This window comes from Rhineura floridana, chromosome 9 (assembly GCF_030035675.1).
Source record: "Rhineura floridana isolate rRhiFlo1 chromosome 9, rRhiFlo1.hap2, whole genome shotgun sequence".
In the NCBI taxonomy this organism is placed as follows: Eukaryota; Metazoa; Chordata; class Lepidosauria; order Squamata; family Rhineuridae; genus Rhineura; species Rhineura floridana.
In genome coordinates this window covers 125,268,130-125,285,882 of record NC_084488.1, presented here as the reverse complement: position 1 = coordinate 125,285,882, position 17,753 = coordinate 125,268,130, and the positions used below count along the sequence as shown (strand labels likewise).

Genomic DNA, 17,753 nt, shown 5'->3' with positions numbered 1-17,753 from the left:
CCTGAAGTGAGGACCAAGTGTGCAGAGAAGCCACCTGGAGTCAGTTTTAGCCCCAAACACTACTTTAAACGCCTCTTACTTCGGGTCTTCCAGCTTGGGGTTCATGTTTGGTTCGTCCCGGCCCAATCCAGCTGGCCTTTCTTCATGCTCTTGTTCGTTGATGATTTCCAGAGTCATTTCCAACTTTCCCTGCGTGAGAGAGAAAGGCTACAAGTTTTGAGGACTGAGATGGAAAGACCAAAACACTGATCTGAGGAAAGAGAAGGGAGGAGCCTGAGCTCTGTGGCAGAGCACCTGCTTTGCACACAGAAGGCCATGGGTTCAGTGCCTGCTCCAGGGGAGGCAGAACAGAACCGGGGTGGCGAGTGGCCATTGATAGCCTTCTCCTCCTCCATGAATTTATCTAATCCTCCTTTAAAACCATCCAAGTTGGTGGTCATCACTGCCTCTTGTGGGAGGGAGTTCCACAGTTTAACTATGCTCTGTGTGAAGAAGTAGTTTCTTTTGTCTGTCCTGAATCCTCCAACATTCAGCTCTTTTGGATGGCCCCATTGGGTTCCAGTATGCTTCTCCCTCTCCATATTCTCCAAACCATGCAAAATTTTATACATTTCTGTCATGTGCTCCCTTACTTGCCTTTTTCCAAAACCAAAAAGCCCCAAATGCTGCAACCTTTCCTCCATCTCCTTGATCATTCTGGTTGCCCTTTTCTGTACCTTTTCCAGCTCTACAATATCCTTTTCATAGAATCACAGAATAGTAGAGTTGGAAGGGGCCTACAAGGCCATCGAGTCCAACCCCCTGCTCAATGCAGGAATAAAAACCAAAGCATTCCCGACAGATGGCTGTTCAGCTGCCTCTTGAATGCCTCTGGTGTCAGAGAGCCCACTACCTCTCTAGGTCATTGGTTCCATTGTCATATGGCTCTAACAGTTAGGAAGTTTTCCTGATGTCCAGTTGAAATCTGGCTTCCTGCAACTTGAGCCCATTATTCCATGTCCTGCACTCTGGGACAATCGATTTTTGAGGTGAGATGACCAGAACTGTACACAGTATCCCAAATGTGGCCACACCATAGATTTATACAACTGCATTATGGTACTGGCAGGTTTATTTTGTTACTCCTTTCCTAATTCCCTGCTCTACTTGGAGAAGGCTTTCATGGTGCGGTGTGAACAGAGAGACCTACTGCAATATTCTTTGCGTCGTTCTCCTCTGCCACACAAGGCCACCAGCCCTTCACTGTCTTCTGCTCAAAGAGTGAGACCATCCTCTCCACGCTGTCAAGCAGACCCAAAGTGCACTTCTCGGCTGTCTTGGCTGGCTTCATCATGCAGTTGAGATCCAGCTGGATAGAGCCTGTAAAGTGGGGGGAAATGAGAAGCCCAAAGCTGTGGGCACAGCAAGCTGAACAGCTGCAGAGGACTCAGGTTAGCTGGGCGGGCTCAAAGTGAGCTTCCACAAAGAGATGGTGCTTTAATATATTCGTGGGCAGCTGTCTTGATGTGGAAGCCAACATCCATCAGCTCTGTGTTTAAAGCAAGGTTCGTCTCAATATGGGAACATGGGGGGAGGGGGGATTGCCACCACAACCAACTCTGACTAGCATTTTGACCCTGCAGATCAGCCTTGCAAAGTGGTCTGCTTAAGTTACTAGCATACAGGAATATTTAATAGCCCAGTTAATAATACCCACAGGTATAGATTTAGTTATTTGTATCCTAAAATAAGAACAAAGGCCTAACTTTTGATAAACGTTTTCTGTCTGGCTCCCTGAAGGGAATTCACACTTGCCACAAGTGACCAGATGAGTAGCTTTTTTACAAGGCTGATGTCTAATTGCTATATGGAGGCACTGAATGCCACTGTAAGGCAGTATCTGTGGACAGAATTAAAGCCTAAATGTAAATGTACTGCCTTCAAGTCGATTCCGACTTATGGCGACCCTTATGAATAGGGTTTTCCTGAGGCTGAGAGGCAGTGACTGGCCCAAGGTCACCCAGTGAGCCTCATGGTTATGTGGGGATTCGAACCCTGGTCTGCTTAGCCTTGCTGCGCACATGCTAGTGTTTGGCAAAACATAGTGAAAGTTCAACTACCCCTCAAAAGGAGACTGTCTAGGTCTGTGCTTTATAAGCTAGTGTGCATGTTACAGTTACCAGGTGGCTGCCACTTTAAACAGCTCTACACAGTGGCTGTCAACACATGGCAGGTCACTTACGCACATTCTGCATTTAATTTCTGGAGTTTGTTTCAATTGCTGAACACCCCCCAATTGCTACAGTTTCCAATTTCCCTCTTCATTTTTGTAAAAGCACCAATGCGCAACAGCACTTAAGTGCATTGATTATGTCTCGGCACAGAAAAGAATCCTGATGCAGTTGCATGATCACATCGAGTTTCCTTCCATTAATGCACACGTGCGCTGGTGTGCATAGATAGCCTGGTAAGGAAATCAAAGAGAAAAACTGAAAACTGTTGCTGGCTGCACAACTGCCAATCCCAAAAACAATTTTGGAAATGCTACAAATTAAACAAGAAGAAAGGCCAAGCAGAACATGGGGCACAGAGAACCCAACACAGAAGAAGTGGGGGAAAGTTGCCACTCACCCAAGTAGTCATCAAAAGAGAACTTGTCATTGTCCCAGATCTGGAGGACCAGCTGAGGAGGAACTTTGCTCTCTGTCTTGTCCAAGCTCCAGAAATGCTCCTTTATTTGTACCCACATGGGAACACAACAAATACTCAATTAGAAGGATCCGTATATCCTGATATTTACCATTCCACTGGCCTCTGAAGGCGGAATTCTCACAGGCATTGAAGGGCAGAGAGATGTTTGGAACATAGGGCTGTATGCATAAGAACCTTAGCATATAAACACAGCAACAACATTCTAGTCCTTAAGGATCAAAAGGATGTGGGCAATGCCTGATGCCCTCTGAGAAGTTGCTGTAGAGGGTGAGTGGAACTGCTGCGGGCAACAGGGGAGTGTCAGTCCCCTCTCCAAGGACAATTTAATTACTTATTAAATGTATATTATTTATTTATTAGATTTATATCCCGCTCTTCCTCCTAGTATGCATTTATACATTATTATTATTATTATTAAACAACTACCCACCCTTCACTATGAGGTCGCAGGACAGGTTACAACAGTTAAAAATACATCATTAAAAACCATTAAAAACAACTTAAAATCACATCACAAAAAATAGGTCCCAAAAATACACATCTCAGGAGCCAAATGCCTGAAATTAAGTACATATATACTTAACCTGGCTAAGCATATCTATACTTAATTCATCTGCTTGACTTCTTATGATTGACCCAGGGGCATCCCTGAGACAGGGTCTTGATTCTTCCAGGGGCACTGGTCGCTTTTCCAAGGGGGGTTCAGCCACTTCTGTGGGACCAGATGTTTCTGTCGGTCTCTGACACCAGCTGGGCGGGCACTCACCAGAGCTCTTCGCCAACATTGGGAAAGAGGCTCAAGGCTACATGGCATGGAAAAGTGAATGTTGGCCTGTGGGGTCAGGATGGCAGAAGGCATAACTGGCCGTTCCACTTGTAGAGAGGACAGAGAATTGGGGGGGGGCAACTCAAGACAAAGATCTGGGGAAACATTCCAAGGAGGAGTGCACAACATTTGTGTCCATAATGAGCTCCCAAGAAGAACTATGGGAGCCCCATTGCCTCAGACGCTGAGTCAATGGAGAGTAGAGGCCTCCAGAGGAACATCTGAGGGGAAACGGCGTTGCAAAGGATTAACCTAAAAGTGTGGGTTTCAAGGAACAATCACACACCTCTAAGGGCTCATCCAAACGGAGCGGGATAATCCACGTTTTCCATATCCGGTTCATCAACTGACAGTCCTCACTTTGCCTGTTTGTTCGCTCTTTCCCAATAAAAAAACCTGCTTTTTTTGCGCCCACACGCAGCAAGAGGACCCATACTTCTCACTTTTTCCCAGCTCCGCCCATAACACTCCCCCCTATCAGCCAATTGGTCCACAAAAATATGACGTATGCTCCTCTCCCCCTTTGCAACAAAGCACAACAAGGCACATGCGCTTGAATGTACGGGCACAAAAGTTTGAATTTCCTGATGGTTTGGTAGCAGTGGCTGTAATGGAGTTCCTTGTCGCTCACCACTCTGGAGCAGCACTGGCCGGGGGTGTGTCTCCAGGTGCCCCTGACCATCCAGGGGGATTGTGGGCAGTGCAAGGGATCAGTGCTTGTAATTGCGGGGCAAATCCTCCCGTAACCCTTGGGCTCATTCACTGCAGGGTTCAGCTCCGGACCGTTATGCGGCTCGGCGGCAGGAATGCTGCCCCTGAGGGAAGCAAACACACACCCCCATGGGTGGCCACTCTTGGCTCGGGCAGGGAATGCGGGCAAGCAGCCCCGCGTGCTGCTGTGTCAATCTGTGCTGAAGCGACCAGCACAGGCTTTGCGGTGTTCCCTAAGAAACATGCAAACCACTTATATGTCTATAATTCCTGTATTTTTGTTTGTTTGTATTTGTGATATTTCGCAAAACCGACTGTATGCTTTTCTACCTTTATGCATATTAATGTTTCTGGAGATACACATGATTGCAATTCCACTTATTTCTCCAGAACAGCAAGTAACAATGTGTCATGTCTAGGAAGGTAGACCACCAGTCTCTATGGTTGCGGGTGGCTGAGATGCTCTAGCAAACCACTTATATGCCAATAATTCCTGTGGGTTTTTTGGTTGTATTTGCGATATTTCGCAAAAGCGACTGTATGCAACAGCTCAGCTGGGCTGCCAGAACCTGCAGGCTGTGGTTGAAATTGACAAGACTCAAAGAGAGTAGCCTTGCAGGCAGGAAAGCGAAATTGACTAAAGGTGTGTGAGTGTCTGTAATCCAAGAGGAAAGCCTCTATTTCTCTTCTCCCCCGCTCTCCCTCCACTCTGGATGCCTGGAAGCAAAGACCAATACCTTCAAGAAGCGCATTTGATGCGGGGGGGGTGAGGGGTGGGAGGTGGAGGTTAGGCAAAGATAAATATTTTCTCCCTTGAAAAAGTTTCCAAACAACCACAATTGCAGATCTCACCCTGAGCGGCTGCCCAGTTTGCAGGCTGACTAAAAATTAACCGCTATTGCTGCTTCTGCGCAAATGCGCTTTTTTGCATCTGCGCAGTAGAAGTTGCAGGGGGGGCCCCCAACACCACACCATTGCTCTGATAGGTTCCTTTTTCCCGGGCTTCCCCTGGACATTCACGCACATGCGCAACAGTGGAAATACGTGATTGGCTGAGAATGAGGGAAGGGATATGGGGAACCGCCCAAGAACCGCCCATCAAATGACCACAGCTGTAAAGTCCGCGGAATTGCATCCGAGCGCCTGAAGGTACAGCAGATGATTCCCGGTTTAAAAAAGCAAATTGTATGATTTGCGGTATTGCAGGAGTGGATTTAACTGTGTGAAAATGCGCAAAAGCACGCGGCATCATATGGACGACCGAAAAATACTGAAAACACAAAGTGATCATGTCACACATTTTACAGTCGTCTGGATGAGCCCTAAGTCAAGGTGCGCATAGAACAAACTTCCCAACCCAGTTTTTGGGGAGGGATTTTACAAGCGCTGCTTGATGCTTCAGCGCAAAATAATGAGGAATGATGATGTGGGGAGATGGTGGAATCCAGGAGGGTACAGGCCTGGCAAATCTGGATTAGAAATCCAGCTCAGCCATTGATTCAGCCCCAGGTTCATTCAGTCATTCGGAAGAGCAACACCCTTGCATGGTGAAGGAACTTGCTCGCTCTCCTTCCTTCAGGCAGCACAGATAATGCCTCATGAGAGCTGGCCACTTCACACACGTGCCCAATCACAAAGTGGTTTGGTTTGCACAATTCTTCCCCCTCATAACATTGGGTGGGGGAGAGAAATGACACAAACCAGGTCTCCATGTTCATTCATCACTCAAGAACGTGTCTGTGTAATGCAGTGGGGTGGCTGGGAGATTTGCTTTCCCACCATCTGAGGATTGGTGAATCTGGGAAGTTACGTTTTTGAACTACAACTCCCATCAGCCCAATCCAGTGGCCATGCTGGCTGGGGCTGATGGGAATTGTAGTTCAAAAAAGTAACTTTTCCAAGCTCTGGCTTCATGCCATGTTTTCTTGGCCCATGCCAAGTCAGCTGCCAACTCGTCACAGGGAAAAGCTGAGGCATAAGAACATGAGAAGAGCCCACTGGGTCAGTCTTCTCAAGAGGTCAGGGCAATGGCAGGCAAACACATCACTCCTGCTCACAGCAAATGGGCCTGAAGTCCTCTTCGCCATTAGCAGGGAAGCACGATAGGAAAATATGAAGGACCCTGCTAGATCAGACCAAAGGCTGAACTCAGCTTCTCCACGCTGGAGCCCTCCAGATATACCTTGGCCTGAAATTCCCATCAACCAGCATGGCCCATGGCCAGCAAGTTCTGACTCAACATCTGGAGGGCACCAGGTTGAGAAAGGCTGTCCTCTCTAGTTTAGCATTTCTCAGGGGCCAACCAGATGCCTCTGGGAAGCCCACAAGCAAGACATGATGGGCTGGTGGGGGCACCTGCAAAAACCCGAGGTGGTCCTTGGTCAGTCATTTTCACTCTCAGCTCAGTTTCCCCATCTGTAACTTGCATAGAGCGCAGCTAGTGGGGTTGCTGCCCAATCTTACTAAAAGCAGAATTTGGCTCAAAAGTGTGTCACCATCACGGAGGGTGCATGGAGGGGAGGGGGATTCTCCCGGGGCAATCTCTAAGCCAAGGACAAGTCAATCTGATGCCCAGAGAGGGAACCACATCCAGCACTTTCAGAGCAACTCTGGAGGTCTCTGCTGGGACAAAGTGTCCAGAGCTTAAGAGAGGACATGTTCACTTCCATCTATCATGATTGCATCCTGCCCTTCTGGATGTTATGGAAATATATATGCAGAGATCCTCAGCGGTCTAAGATGCATGTGTGCCAGTGTGTGTATTTACTTCAGTAGCAGGCTTTTACCTTGTATTTAGATCACTGAGACTTAAGACTTAGTAAAATAAGAAAAGCTGCTTTATTTATAGAAATACATTGTTGTTGTTATGTGCCTTCAAGTCGACTATGACTTATGGCGACCCTATGAATCAGCGACCCCCAACAGCATATGTTATAAACCACCCAGTTCATAGTACAGTAGGGCCCCACTCAAACTGTTGGTTACGTTCCAGACCCCCGCTGTAAAGCGAAAATCGCTGTAAAGCGGAACTCATTGAATAGAATGGCGTGATGCCCCCAAACCACCGTAAAAGCAGAACAAGTGCTGTATGAGTGGGGCTTTAGTCTAATTGCCAGTCCTTATGGATGTTTGGAAATCTCTTAGAGACACAACGTCCTCGGAGGCAAAATTGTGCAACGCAATCCGTACGAGGCAGCTGGACAGCCATCTGTTGGGAATGCCTTGATTTGGATTCCCGCATTGAGCGGGGGGTTGGACTTGATGGCCTTATAGGCCCCTTCCAACTCTACTGTTCTATGATTTTATGCTTCAACCAGCTGTTCCATTTCAAAGGCAAAGCACCATCTTTTTGACTGCAAGATTCACCCTGTGTGCTTTTCCTCAACAGCTGCCTTGGCAAATATGTCCAGAGGCATCGCCTTTTACCCCCACCTGGTCCCCGATGGTCCTGTTCATGCAGGTGCCTTTGTGGCAAAACAGTTTTCCATCTGTGGGTTTTGGTTTGAACTTCAAGCCAGCCGCTTTGCTTTCCCTCTCCCGCCATTACTGCCGCAAGTAATGAATCTGGACTTCAAACAGCACATGGCAAGATCAAACACTGCCAGAGAGGACTGGGTCTCCTGCATCCAGAGCCCAGCTTTCATTAATTATTGCTACCTTTGCAAAGCCTTTTACAAGCTGTTTATTAGCTGGACAGCCATCTGTCGGGAATGCTTTGAATTGGATTCCTGCATTGCGCAGGGGGTTGGACTTGATGGCCTTATAGGCCCCTTCCATCTCTACTATTCTATGATTCTATGATTTTCTGACCTAGCTACAGCAGGCACATGGTGGGGGGGAGGAATCAATAGCAGCACAGTGGGGAGTGTTTGCACAGAGCCTTTTTAGGGGAGCCTTTGCTTGTGGAGAGGTGGGGAGATAATCTAATGCTCAGCAGCACACAAAACCAAAGACCTGCTTAGGGTGAAATGAGTCAAGATTCCCTTGGCATCCATTGGTTACCCTGACCAATGACATTCTGAACTATGAACCAAATCAAATACGAAAGACTCTGGCCAGTAAACCATGCTATGGTCGTTAATACTGAATTATGCAAATATATGCTATTTGTCCGTGTACATTTTGGTGAACGGCCATCATAGTTCCGTGGTAGAGCACATGTTTTGCATGCAAAAGCTTCCAGGTTCAATCCCCAGGTAGGGCAAGGAATGTCTCCGGCCTGAAACCTTAGAGAGCGAGAGCTGCTGCCAGTCGCTATTAACAATACTGAACTAGATGGACCACTGGTCTGACTTGGCATGAGGCACCTTCCTATATTTCCATGAACACAGGAAGTTGGTATTAAAGTAAAACATTGCACAGGTTTATTAAAGCGAACTGACATTAGGCAGGCATGTTTCCTTATGCTGTTGTAGACACTTGCTGAAAACGGTGCTGTTTCAACATGCCTATCCAAATATGTGGTTCAGTCATATTTGTTTTAAATGTTCTATTGATTTTATCTTTGCTTTTAATTATGTTTTATGTACATTTGTTGTTAATTGGTTTGCATATTTTAGTCATGTTTTATATAAAAGTGGACTTGTAAGCCATCTGGAGAAGTTTTGTTTGAGCAAGCAGTTTACACATCTTTATTTATTAAATCTATATCTCTTCTAAATAACTAAATTAATAAGATGACATGCAGTGCTTTCAGAAAAAGATGCGCCAAAGCCTTCTGAGGCGATGAGAGATATCTTCCCTCTCCTCCTTCTAGGGGAAAAGATAGCTGATGGGTGCTACTCTGAGAAGCTAGGAAACGGAAATGGATCTTGTACAGTGATGCTGAAGCACCTTGGACAGCTCCTTGAAAATTCAGACTAAAACCTGGAGCAGATTCCACTGCCCCACTGACATGGAGCCCCCAGCAGCCACTGATCTTGCAAAAGGTGGTGAGAAATGGTTCAGAACATGCAAGGAAACAAAAGCTAACATGCTGAGTATTTTATCCCTGGTCATCACCAACATCCAAACAGCAACTGATTTTTGCCTTTTGTACTTCAGGTGACCTATTCCGGCTTTAAGCAGGAGAAGACTGAGGCCTGCTCTGTCCATACAGCAAACTGAAATAGCAGGGACAGGCAATGATGGAATGGTGCGCACAGGCACGTGTGTGAATGTTTCATGCAGCGTCGGGAGGGGAGGAATTGGTGCTGTCTGGGAAGCATTAGTCCCAGTCTCCCTTAAGCGCAGGGACCCAGCCTCAGTTTTGGGATTCATGAATAAACAGTTAAGGTGATGACGATGAAGATGAAAGGCTAACTTGCCAAATTCAGAATTCATGTCCTGGATTCTTACTACATCCAAGCAACATCTTTGTTTTCTAAATTTGGTGTGTATGTTGGTTAGTCTACATGCCCTCTGAGGATCCCTCACAGCCCTGTGACTCTTGGTTGTAAGACTACGTTTTGGCCAGGAACGAGTCAACTGAACCAGATGGCCCTGGCAGGGTGGCCAATGCCCCTGCTTCTGTTAAAGAGATGTCTCTGACCGGATGGGCTACACTGCAGGGAGTTTTCTCCCAACTTGGCCTTGGCTGAGGGTGAGCATGAAAGAGAAGCAACCTGTTGTGTCTTGAGGCTGGAGCTGAGAAAACACAGAGGCCCAATTCGCTGTCTGTGAGAATCCCAAGCTATGGATGGTATTCAGGGCTAGTCCTACTCAGAGTAGACCCACTGAAATTAATGAACATAAGTGCATTAATTTCAGTGCTGTACTCTGAGTAAGACTTAGCTGAATACAGCTCTCCAGCTTTAGTGCCTCTGCCCCTCTTACCCCCAGAAACCTAATGGGGGAACAAGATCTGTTGGAGTACTAAAGCTGTGGAATGATGGGGGCACATCCACACCAAACATTTAAACCACATTTAAAGCATGTGGCTTCTCCCAAAGAATCCTGTTCTTGGATTTGTTTGTTACGGGTGCTGGGAATTGTACCTCTATGAGTTGTAAACTAGTTTCCAGGGTTCTTTGGGGGAAGCCACGAGCTTTGAATGTGTGTTAAATGTGCTTTAAATGTATGGTGCGGATGTGACCATCTTATGCTCAGGCATCTATGTGTAAAGAAACTTCCAGTTGTATCCAACCTGGCTGTCCCATTTGTGCAAGAACTTACTCACCCTCTCTCCCCCCCCATAACCCCTCAAATCTGTTCTGAGGGTTCCCCCATTTGGAGAGGGTGCAGGGAGGGGAAAGGGCTTGGAATCCCTGTTGCCCAATCGACATCTTGTGCAAATGGGACAACTTCGTTGGCCTCACACACCCCTTTGTCTGCCTCACAGAAAACGCCATCCCTCCAGTGGCCTTCCTTTCAAGGAGGACCCCTGAAACCTCTCACCACTTGGAGACTGACTAGGGTGCACCTCACAATATGTTAAGGAAGGTACCTTACCAAACACTGGATTAGAATAACAGGAATGGGTTTAAATGTTTGCAAGCAAATTAGAGGTTTGGATGGAAACCTGCTTAAAAAAGAAAAATATCAGTTGCTGGAAATTGTAGGAGGGGAGAGTGCTCTTGCACTCAGGTCCTGCTTTTGGGCTTCCCATGAGGCATCTGGTTGGCCACTGTGAGAACAGGAGGCTGGACTAGATGGGTCCCCTCTGGCCTGATCCAGCAGCCAGGCTCTTCTAACATTCTTATAATCACAACATGGTTGATGTTTTATTATGGACCTACCTAGCACTCAACAGCACTACCACCAGATCAGGGGATCTTCTTATGTTCTTATTAGACAAGATTAACTTTAAGCATCTTCCACACAGATTGAAAGCAGCCCAGGACAAACAGATGTTTAGGGACTCTTACCTTCTTGGCTACGTAGCAGACTTGCTCAGCAGGAAGGTAATCAAAGGGGAAGACGAACCTCCAGTTGAAGTTCCCTTCGCCTCCCATTGACCTGTAGTGTACGTCCGTCTTCTGCTTGTTCTCTTCATAACCAAGCAGCCACCTGCAAAACAATCAAACAGCCCAGGCCCCTCAACCACAGCCACGCAAGTGATCCTTATAAGTGAACTTAAGGATGGAAAACAGAATATCGGTGGACAGCAAAAGAGGTTTAAAGATGTTCTCAAAGCTAATCTAAAAAAAAGTAACATAAGCATCAAGAACTGGGAAGCCTTGGCCCATGAGTGTCCCAGTTGGAGGCTGGCCATTATCAAAGGTGCTATGGACTTTGAAGAAGCATGAGTACAGGGCGAACGGGACAAATGAGCTAAGCGGAAGTCACATCAAACAAATCCTCATCGTGACCATCTTCCATCTGGAAACCTATTTGCGCTTCTCAAATCAACACAAAAACCAAAACAGCTACCCTTTGAAATTTACACTTCTCCAAATGTGGAGCTGCAGTTCTCCAATCGCAGTGCACAAAAACGGTGTGCATAAAAATGCATATATAAGGGGAAATAACATATGTACGTATGTAATTATCAGTGCTATAATGAATATAATGCGAGAATGAAATGAATTGACGAGATGAAAGTTTGCCAATTAACAGTCAGACTGAGGCTTAGGGCTGCCCTGCTTTCACCTTCCAGTGTACTTTTTGCCTGCAGGGATGAGGACTAGTCTCCTTGCCAAGGCCATGGGCAGCCATTTGAACAATGGGCAGGAAGCAGTGCCACTTTTGAATGGGAGCCTGTCTGAGCCCCACATATAGTGGCCATCCCCCATCTTAATATACTCAAGATACGATGCCCCGGCCTATAGATCTATGCAATCTAGAGGTGATGGCAGAAAAAGGAAAAATACTAAACAACCTCAAGGGGAAGAGAGCAGCACCATGCCTCTGAGGCATGGTCCAGGCTCTGTTTAATATTACCCAGAGCTCAAGGTGGTGTACATGATTCTCCACCTCCCCATTTGATCCTCACAACATCCCTGCAAGGTAGGGCTCCATGGCTGAGTGGGGATTTCAACCCTGGTCTCCTGGGTCCTAGGTCCAACACTCTAACCACTACACCATGATTGGCTTTTGGTGCAACCACCACAGTGGCACTTGCAAATGGGAGACGGGATGAAAACAGCCATCTGTGGGCAAAGCGAGATTTGAACCGAGGATGCCCTGCCAGCCACACACTCATAGCCTCACTGCCCCTACCCAGCAGTGAGGCATCTCTTCTGTCAGTAAAGAGGGTATATATTGACGGGGAGGGCAGCACTGGTTTTCCAAATCAAATTATGCTTTGCTGAAAAGGGTGGGGAGCTTTGATAGTGGAGGATAAGGGTCAGGACATGGGGCATGCTGTGAAACATATGTCCACTAAGAGCTATCAGATCTTCACAGGAAGGGGAAGTGGCTATTTTAGGAGAGAGAAATTATTGCTTTAGAACCATTAATCCCAACAGGAGGACGAGATCAGCACTAGCCTGGTATTTTACAGAGTAAATCACATGGGAATTACTTGGTGCAGATGAAGGATGGGCAAGGATCTCCATGAAATCAGAATTGGCATCAGACTCCCTGATAATTCACAGGTCGACTATCTTTGTGGATAGATCCTGAAACCTGCAAACTTCTGTTATTTTTCTATTTTTAATTGTATATTTCTGTATGTTTTAATGGTGTTGTTTTTTAGTTGTAAGCCGCTCTGAGTCCTATTGGAAAAAGGGCGGGGTCGAAATAAAGTTTATTATTATTATTATTATTATTATTATTATTTTCAGACACTGGATTTTTACCACATCCAATATAAGTTAAACTGGTTGGCTTTGCTTGCTAACTGAAACTGACTATAAGAAGTCTGAAACTGATCAGCCTGCCTTTGCTTACTAATTCCCTCCCTCCTGGTGCCCTGTGTGAGAGTGTGTATGTGGGTGGGTGTGCACGTGTGTGTGAGCTGCATTCGGCAGGGAGGGAGCACACTGAGTGGCTGGCAGCATTGCAAGTGGCAGAAGGGTGCACCCCAGGCAGCATATGGGCCAGCTGGGATCAGCCATGGGAGAAGCAGGCCTTGGCAGGAGGATGGAGGGACGGAAAGGCAGACAGGCCAAAGGAGAGGAGAGGAGTGCAATGGTTGGTTGGATGGAGGGACCGACAGGCAAACAGGATAGTGGGCGATAGGGGGCACTGAAAGCTGTTTTCCTCCTTTCCAAAAGGAAAACAGCTGGTCTCTGCTTGCTAACATGGACACTGACCAGCCTCAAGATATTAATATTGATATTTGGGGAAGAAAACTCAAATCGATACCACCTGTTAGGTTGATGGAATGCTTTCGAAGTGGCACTGGCCAACGAATCCCCTCCCTAGTGCAGATGCATCCTTCCCATTGTTAAAAGTGACAGATATCTGGATGAGGGAAGAGGTGCTCTGGCCTGATCTAAAGAAGAAGCTGTGAGGCTGGTGCTCATCTCTAGGGCGCCCCCTGGGCACCAGCAGGATTGCCTACCCTTTCACGTAGATGTCACTCATCTTCTCCCCAGTGATGCTGAGGTCGTCCAGGATGACGTCTTTAGCATTCCAGATGATGCAGCGCAAGTAGAACCTGAAACCCAACGCCCAAGACTGGGATCAATGCATACCCAGAGCAGGCCACCATCTTGGATGGCTTTTCAGAAGATTAGGCAAATTCATGGGCGATAAACCTGCTAGCCACAGTGGCCCTCCACAATCAGGGGTGGTGCCTCTGAATATAGTTGCTGGAAACTGCAGGAGGGGAGAGGGCTGTTGTGCTCACGTTCTTGCATGCTTCCCAGTGGGACATCTCACTGTGAGAGCAGGATGCTGGACTGGATGGGCTCCCTTCGGCCTGATCCAGCGGCCAGGCTCTTATACGCAGTGGAAAGTGGCTAGCTATTTCCAGCTGCTCAGGGCCTCCTGTGCATTTAATATCTCTGCTGCCCCATGGTGTCACCTGCCCTCCCCAATCTGTCTCCTCTCTCCTTCCTACAGCAGAAGCAAAAGGAGGGTCCACTGCAGAGCCCTAAGCAGAGAAGGCTGAAGTTGCCCACCTCCTCCCCACAATGCCAACTCTCAAGGATTTCCAGCAGCATCAGTGCAAGGCTGCCCAGCACCCCAGTTTCCATAAGGATCTTTCCTCCCTGGGCTTCTCAGAACATAAAAAATGCCCAGCGGCTGGATCAGGGCAGTGGGCTCTCTAGTCCAGCACCTGTTCTTACAGTGGCCAAACAAATGCCCCAATGGGATGCCCACAAGCGGGATCTGAGCACGACAGCCCTGCACTCTTTCCTGCTGCTGGGTCCCACTCTGACCAAGACCAGGCTTGCCCTGGACACCTGACATAGAATCACAGAAGAGCAAAGTTGGAAGGGCCCTATAAGGACATCGAATCCCACATGCAGAGGCCTAGTTGACCTTGATGACTTGACACCAAAGCTTTCTCTTTACTTTCATGATCCTGGCACCTCAATACACAGGGCAGTAGCTCCCCACATGAAGGGTCCCACAGCAAAGCAGTTACGCTTATTGACAGGACGTCCCTATGAAGCAGCCTGCAGTCGCCACTTTCACAGAAAACATCCTGCGATACGCACTGGAGATGAGCCAGCGGAGTGCGTGTGCATGCATGTGGTGGTGGTGGGCACTATTAGCAATCATAGCAGCATGGAGGCTTTACATCCAGAGCCACTAGACCTCTCAATGCCAGCTGCTGGGAGGATGGGGGGGGGAAGAAAAAGTGGGGAAGGGCTGCTGGCGTCATGCCCTGTTTGTGGGCTTCCCAGGGGCATCTGGCTGGCTGGCTGGTGCTGGGAAGATGGAGAGTGCAGACTTTTGCTGATCCAGCAAGAACGTTCTTGCGATTTCATGGTGGGTGTGGGTGGGTGTGTCTGTGTATATATGAGAGAAATGGGGGGGCAGGAAGTAGGTATGGGGGAAAAATTCTATTCAGTTAGCATTTAAAGCCAAATTTTTCAAATCTGCACTTTCTGAAAAAACATGAGAACTGAAACTCAGCCGTCCTTCGAAATTTGCACTTATCCAAATTGTGCAACGCAGTTCTCCAACTAAGCAGTGTTTGCAAAGATGCATATATTAGGGGAAAGTGTGCATAAAAATGAATAGTGCGAAATGACACACATTACATTAGGAGAAAACTGATTGCAGAAATATGTACGTGAGGCAAAACCGCATACAAAAATGTGTTAGTAGGATAAATTCTCACTGAAATGCAGGAGAATTTCCATCAGGGTTTTTTTTAAAAAAAATTGCTGCAGCTATGTGGAGAACTGACTTTAAGATTGGTAAAAAAGATGAACTGAGAGCCGAAACGGTCAGATCTTGGCATCTTGAGCAGGACGGAAGGTCCATATTACCTCTTTGCTTTGCGCGGAGTCACATTGAATGGTGGCCCAGGTGGCCCAAGTGATTTTGGAAACAGGTCCACCCACATCTGAAGCTTTCCCTGTAATGAAAGAAGACACTGTGAGACAGAGAGAGTTCTGGGAACTGAAAGAGCCCTGCTCAGTCTCCTCTCTTCACTTTGGGGGAGAGAGAGGGGGGGGAGGGAGGGAGGGAGGGAGGGAGAGATTCCAGGGAAAAGATTATAGACCTGGGAGAGGGGCAATAATGGCATGTGGTTGGATTCCCCAGTTGGTGTTTGTTGTGGGGGATTCAGTGATGTATTTGTTGCTTTAGATAGATAGATAAATAGATATTTATGCAAGAGAGACACTCAGAGACTCTGAGCATCACCTCTCAAGGATGCAAAGGGAAATCTTGCATTTACTATATTTTCAACTTCTCCTTCCTCCAGGTAGCTCAAGGGTGGCATACAGAATTCCTCCTTTTCATTTTTCCAACAACCCTATGAGGTTGGCTCAGCTGGGAGCTACTGCCTGGACCTAGGCTACATAGTAAGCCTTTGTGGGCTGAGCAGGAGTTTGAACTGACCTTTCTCTCTCTCACTTCCCTCTCTGATGGCACTAATGGAAAGTTTCTCAATCAAACACATATTTTTGACTCATTTTATTGATCATATATATATTTACACCCCACCTGTGTCCTAAGGACCTCTAGATTGTGTGCAAAGGATCCTCTCATTTTAGCAATGCAACAATCCTGTGAGGCTGGTTTGGCTGAGAGATAGCAATTGGTCAAAGGCCACACAGTGAGCTACGTGGCTAAGCTACATGACCTGAGCCTCATTTTTAAAAGTAAGTTGCTAGCCCTTATGACTGCAGAAGGTAAGCTTAAAACTGAGCCACTCCTAGTTAAATTTCAGAAGCCCAGGGGGCCTGTACAGCATTTCCCATCACCGGGGGGCAGAACCACAGTGCTCCTTGTTGGCAGACACAGAATGAATAATATGAACCATCGAAAGCGCTATCCCAACCGCACTCCGTACCTTTTATTATCCAAGCAGCAGAACACAACTTTTCTTGGGCACAATTTATTTTCAAGCCCTGATGCGGAAAGCTAGCTCCAGATTCCTGAGGCTCTTCCTGTCATGCCCATTGCCACCTTACCTGCTCGATGTCCGGTTGCAGGGGACTGTAGAGCCGCCTCATCTCGACATGCTCAGGAATCAGGCCTTGCTTCTGCAGAGTGTACAAAGCGAGCCTCTCCTCCACGGGCCCCAGGTGTGGGTTGGGGGGCTTGCCATCCTCTAAACCAAAGGAAAAAGAGGGGGCAACTGCACCAGCAGGCCAGCCAACTGCGAGCGCAGAGGAAAGGGAAGGGCGAAGGAGTTCAAGTGATGCTTAGGAGCTCTGGAAGAGGTCTATGTTCAACGTTGCCACTTCTCTCTCACACACACACACAGAGGCAAGGCTGCCAAATATTCCAAAGGCTGGGGGGAGGGGGGGGAGAAAGACAGCTGAAACTGGGCTCCTGCTGGGAGGAAGGGCGGGATATAAATCAAATAATAAATAAATAAACTGTCAGATGGGCAGTAGCATACTGGCAAATGCTGAAGTGCAGGGTCCCTTTATGATAATCACAGCCATGCCCCCTCATAGCCACACCCCCTTCTAAGAGTATACAGCCTTCTATGAGCATGAAAGGGGAGTAAGTTAGAAAAACCGGGTATCCCAATCAGCAGGGAAGGAAAAGGAAGCATGTGAGAAGACTCTTCTCAATGACCAACACACTCCCTTTTCCTGCTAATTGGCTCATAGGATGCTGGAGACATAGGGACCCTGCTCTCAAAAAAGTAAGGAGTCTAAGACCCCCCGAGACCCTGGACAACTACACTCCTGCAGATGGGGAAGAATTCTATGTGGGGGTTCCCTTAGGATTGGTCTGGAAGCTGCAGCTGCAGAATACGGAAGCCAGGCTGCTGGATGCACTTGGCTGGACGATGCATACCTATCACACCTGAGGGAGGGAACTGGCTGTGTGGGCTGCCAATCAGCTCTCAGGTCATGTTGTTGATGTCTTGATGTTAACATTTAACATATAACATATAAAGGCCTGAACAACTCAGGACCAGGTTACTTGAAGGATCGCCTGCTGCCCCTGCACAGACCTGTAAGACCACTCGGATCATCTGAGGGAAGTTCTGTGCATGACACAGCACCCTGCATAG

At 47.4% G+C, this 17,753-nt stretch overlaps 1 protein-coding gene across 8 annotated transcripts in view; it reads right to left on the bottom strand.

Annotated features, from left to right (window-relative positions):
- The window catches only part of DYSF (dysferlin), a 218,817-nt gene that overhangs the window by 13,810 nt on the left and 187,254 nt on the right, over positions 1–17,753 (bottom strand). For all 8 annotated transcript variants that reach the window (XM_061583673.1, XM_061583677.1, XM_061583675.1 and 5 more), the window contains 7 exons: positions 16,693–16,832; positions 15,541–15,629; positions 13,656–13,751; positions 11,074–11,215; positions 2,611–2,710; positions 1,190–1,359; positions 80–189 (listed from right to left, as the gene is read on the bottom strand). In XM_061583673.1, coding sequence (XP_061439657.1) covers positions 80–189; positions 1,190–1,359; positions 2,611–2,710; positions 11,074–11,215; positions 13,656–13,751; positions 15,541–15,629; positions 16,693–16,832 — 847 coding nt within the window. The remainder of the gene's footprint in view (positions 1–79; positions 190–1,189; positions 1,360–2,610; positions 2,711–11,073; positions 11,216–13,655; positions 13,752–15,540; positions 15,630–16,692; positions 16,833–17,753) is intronic.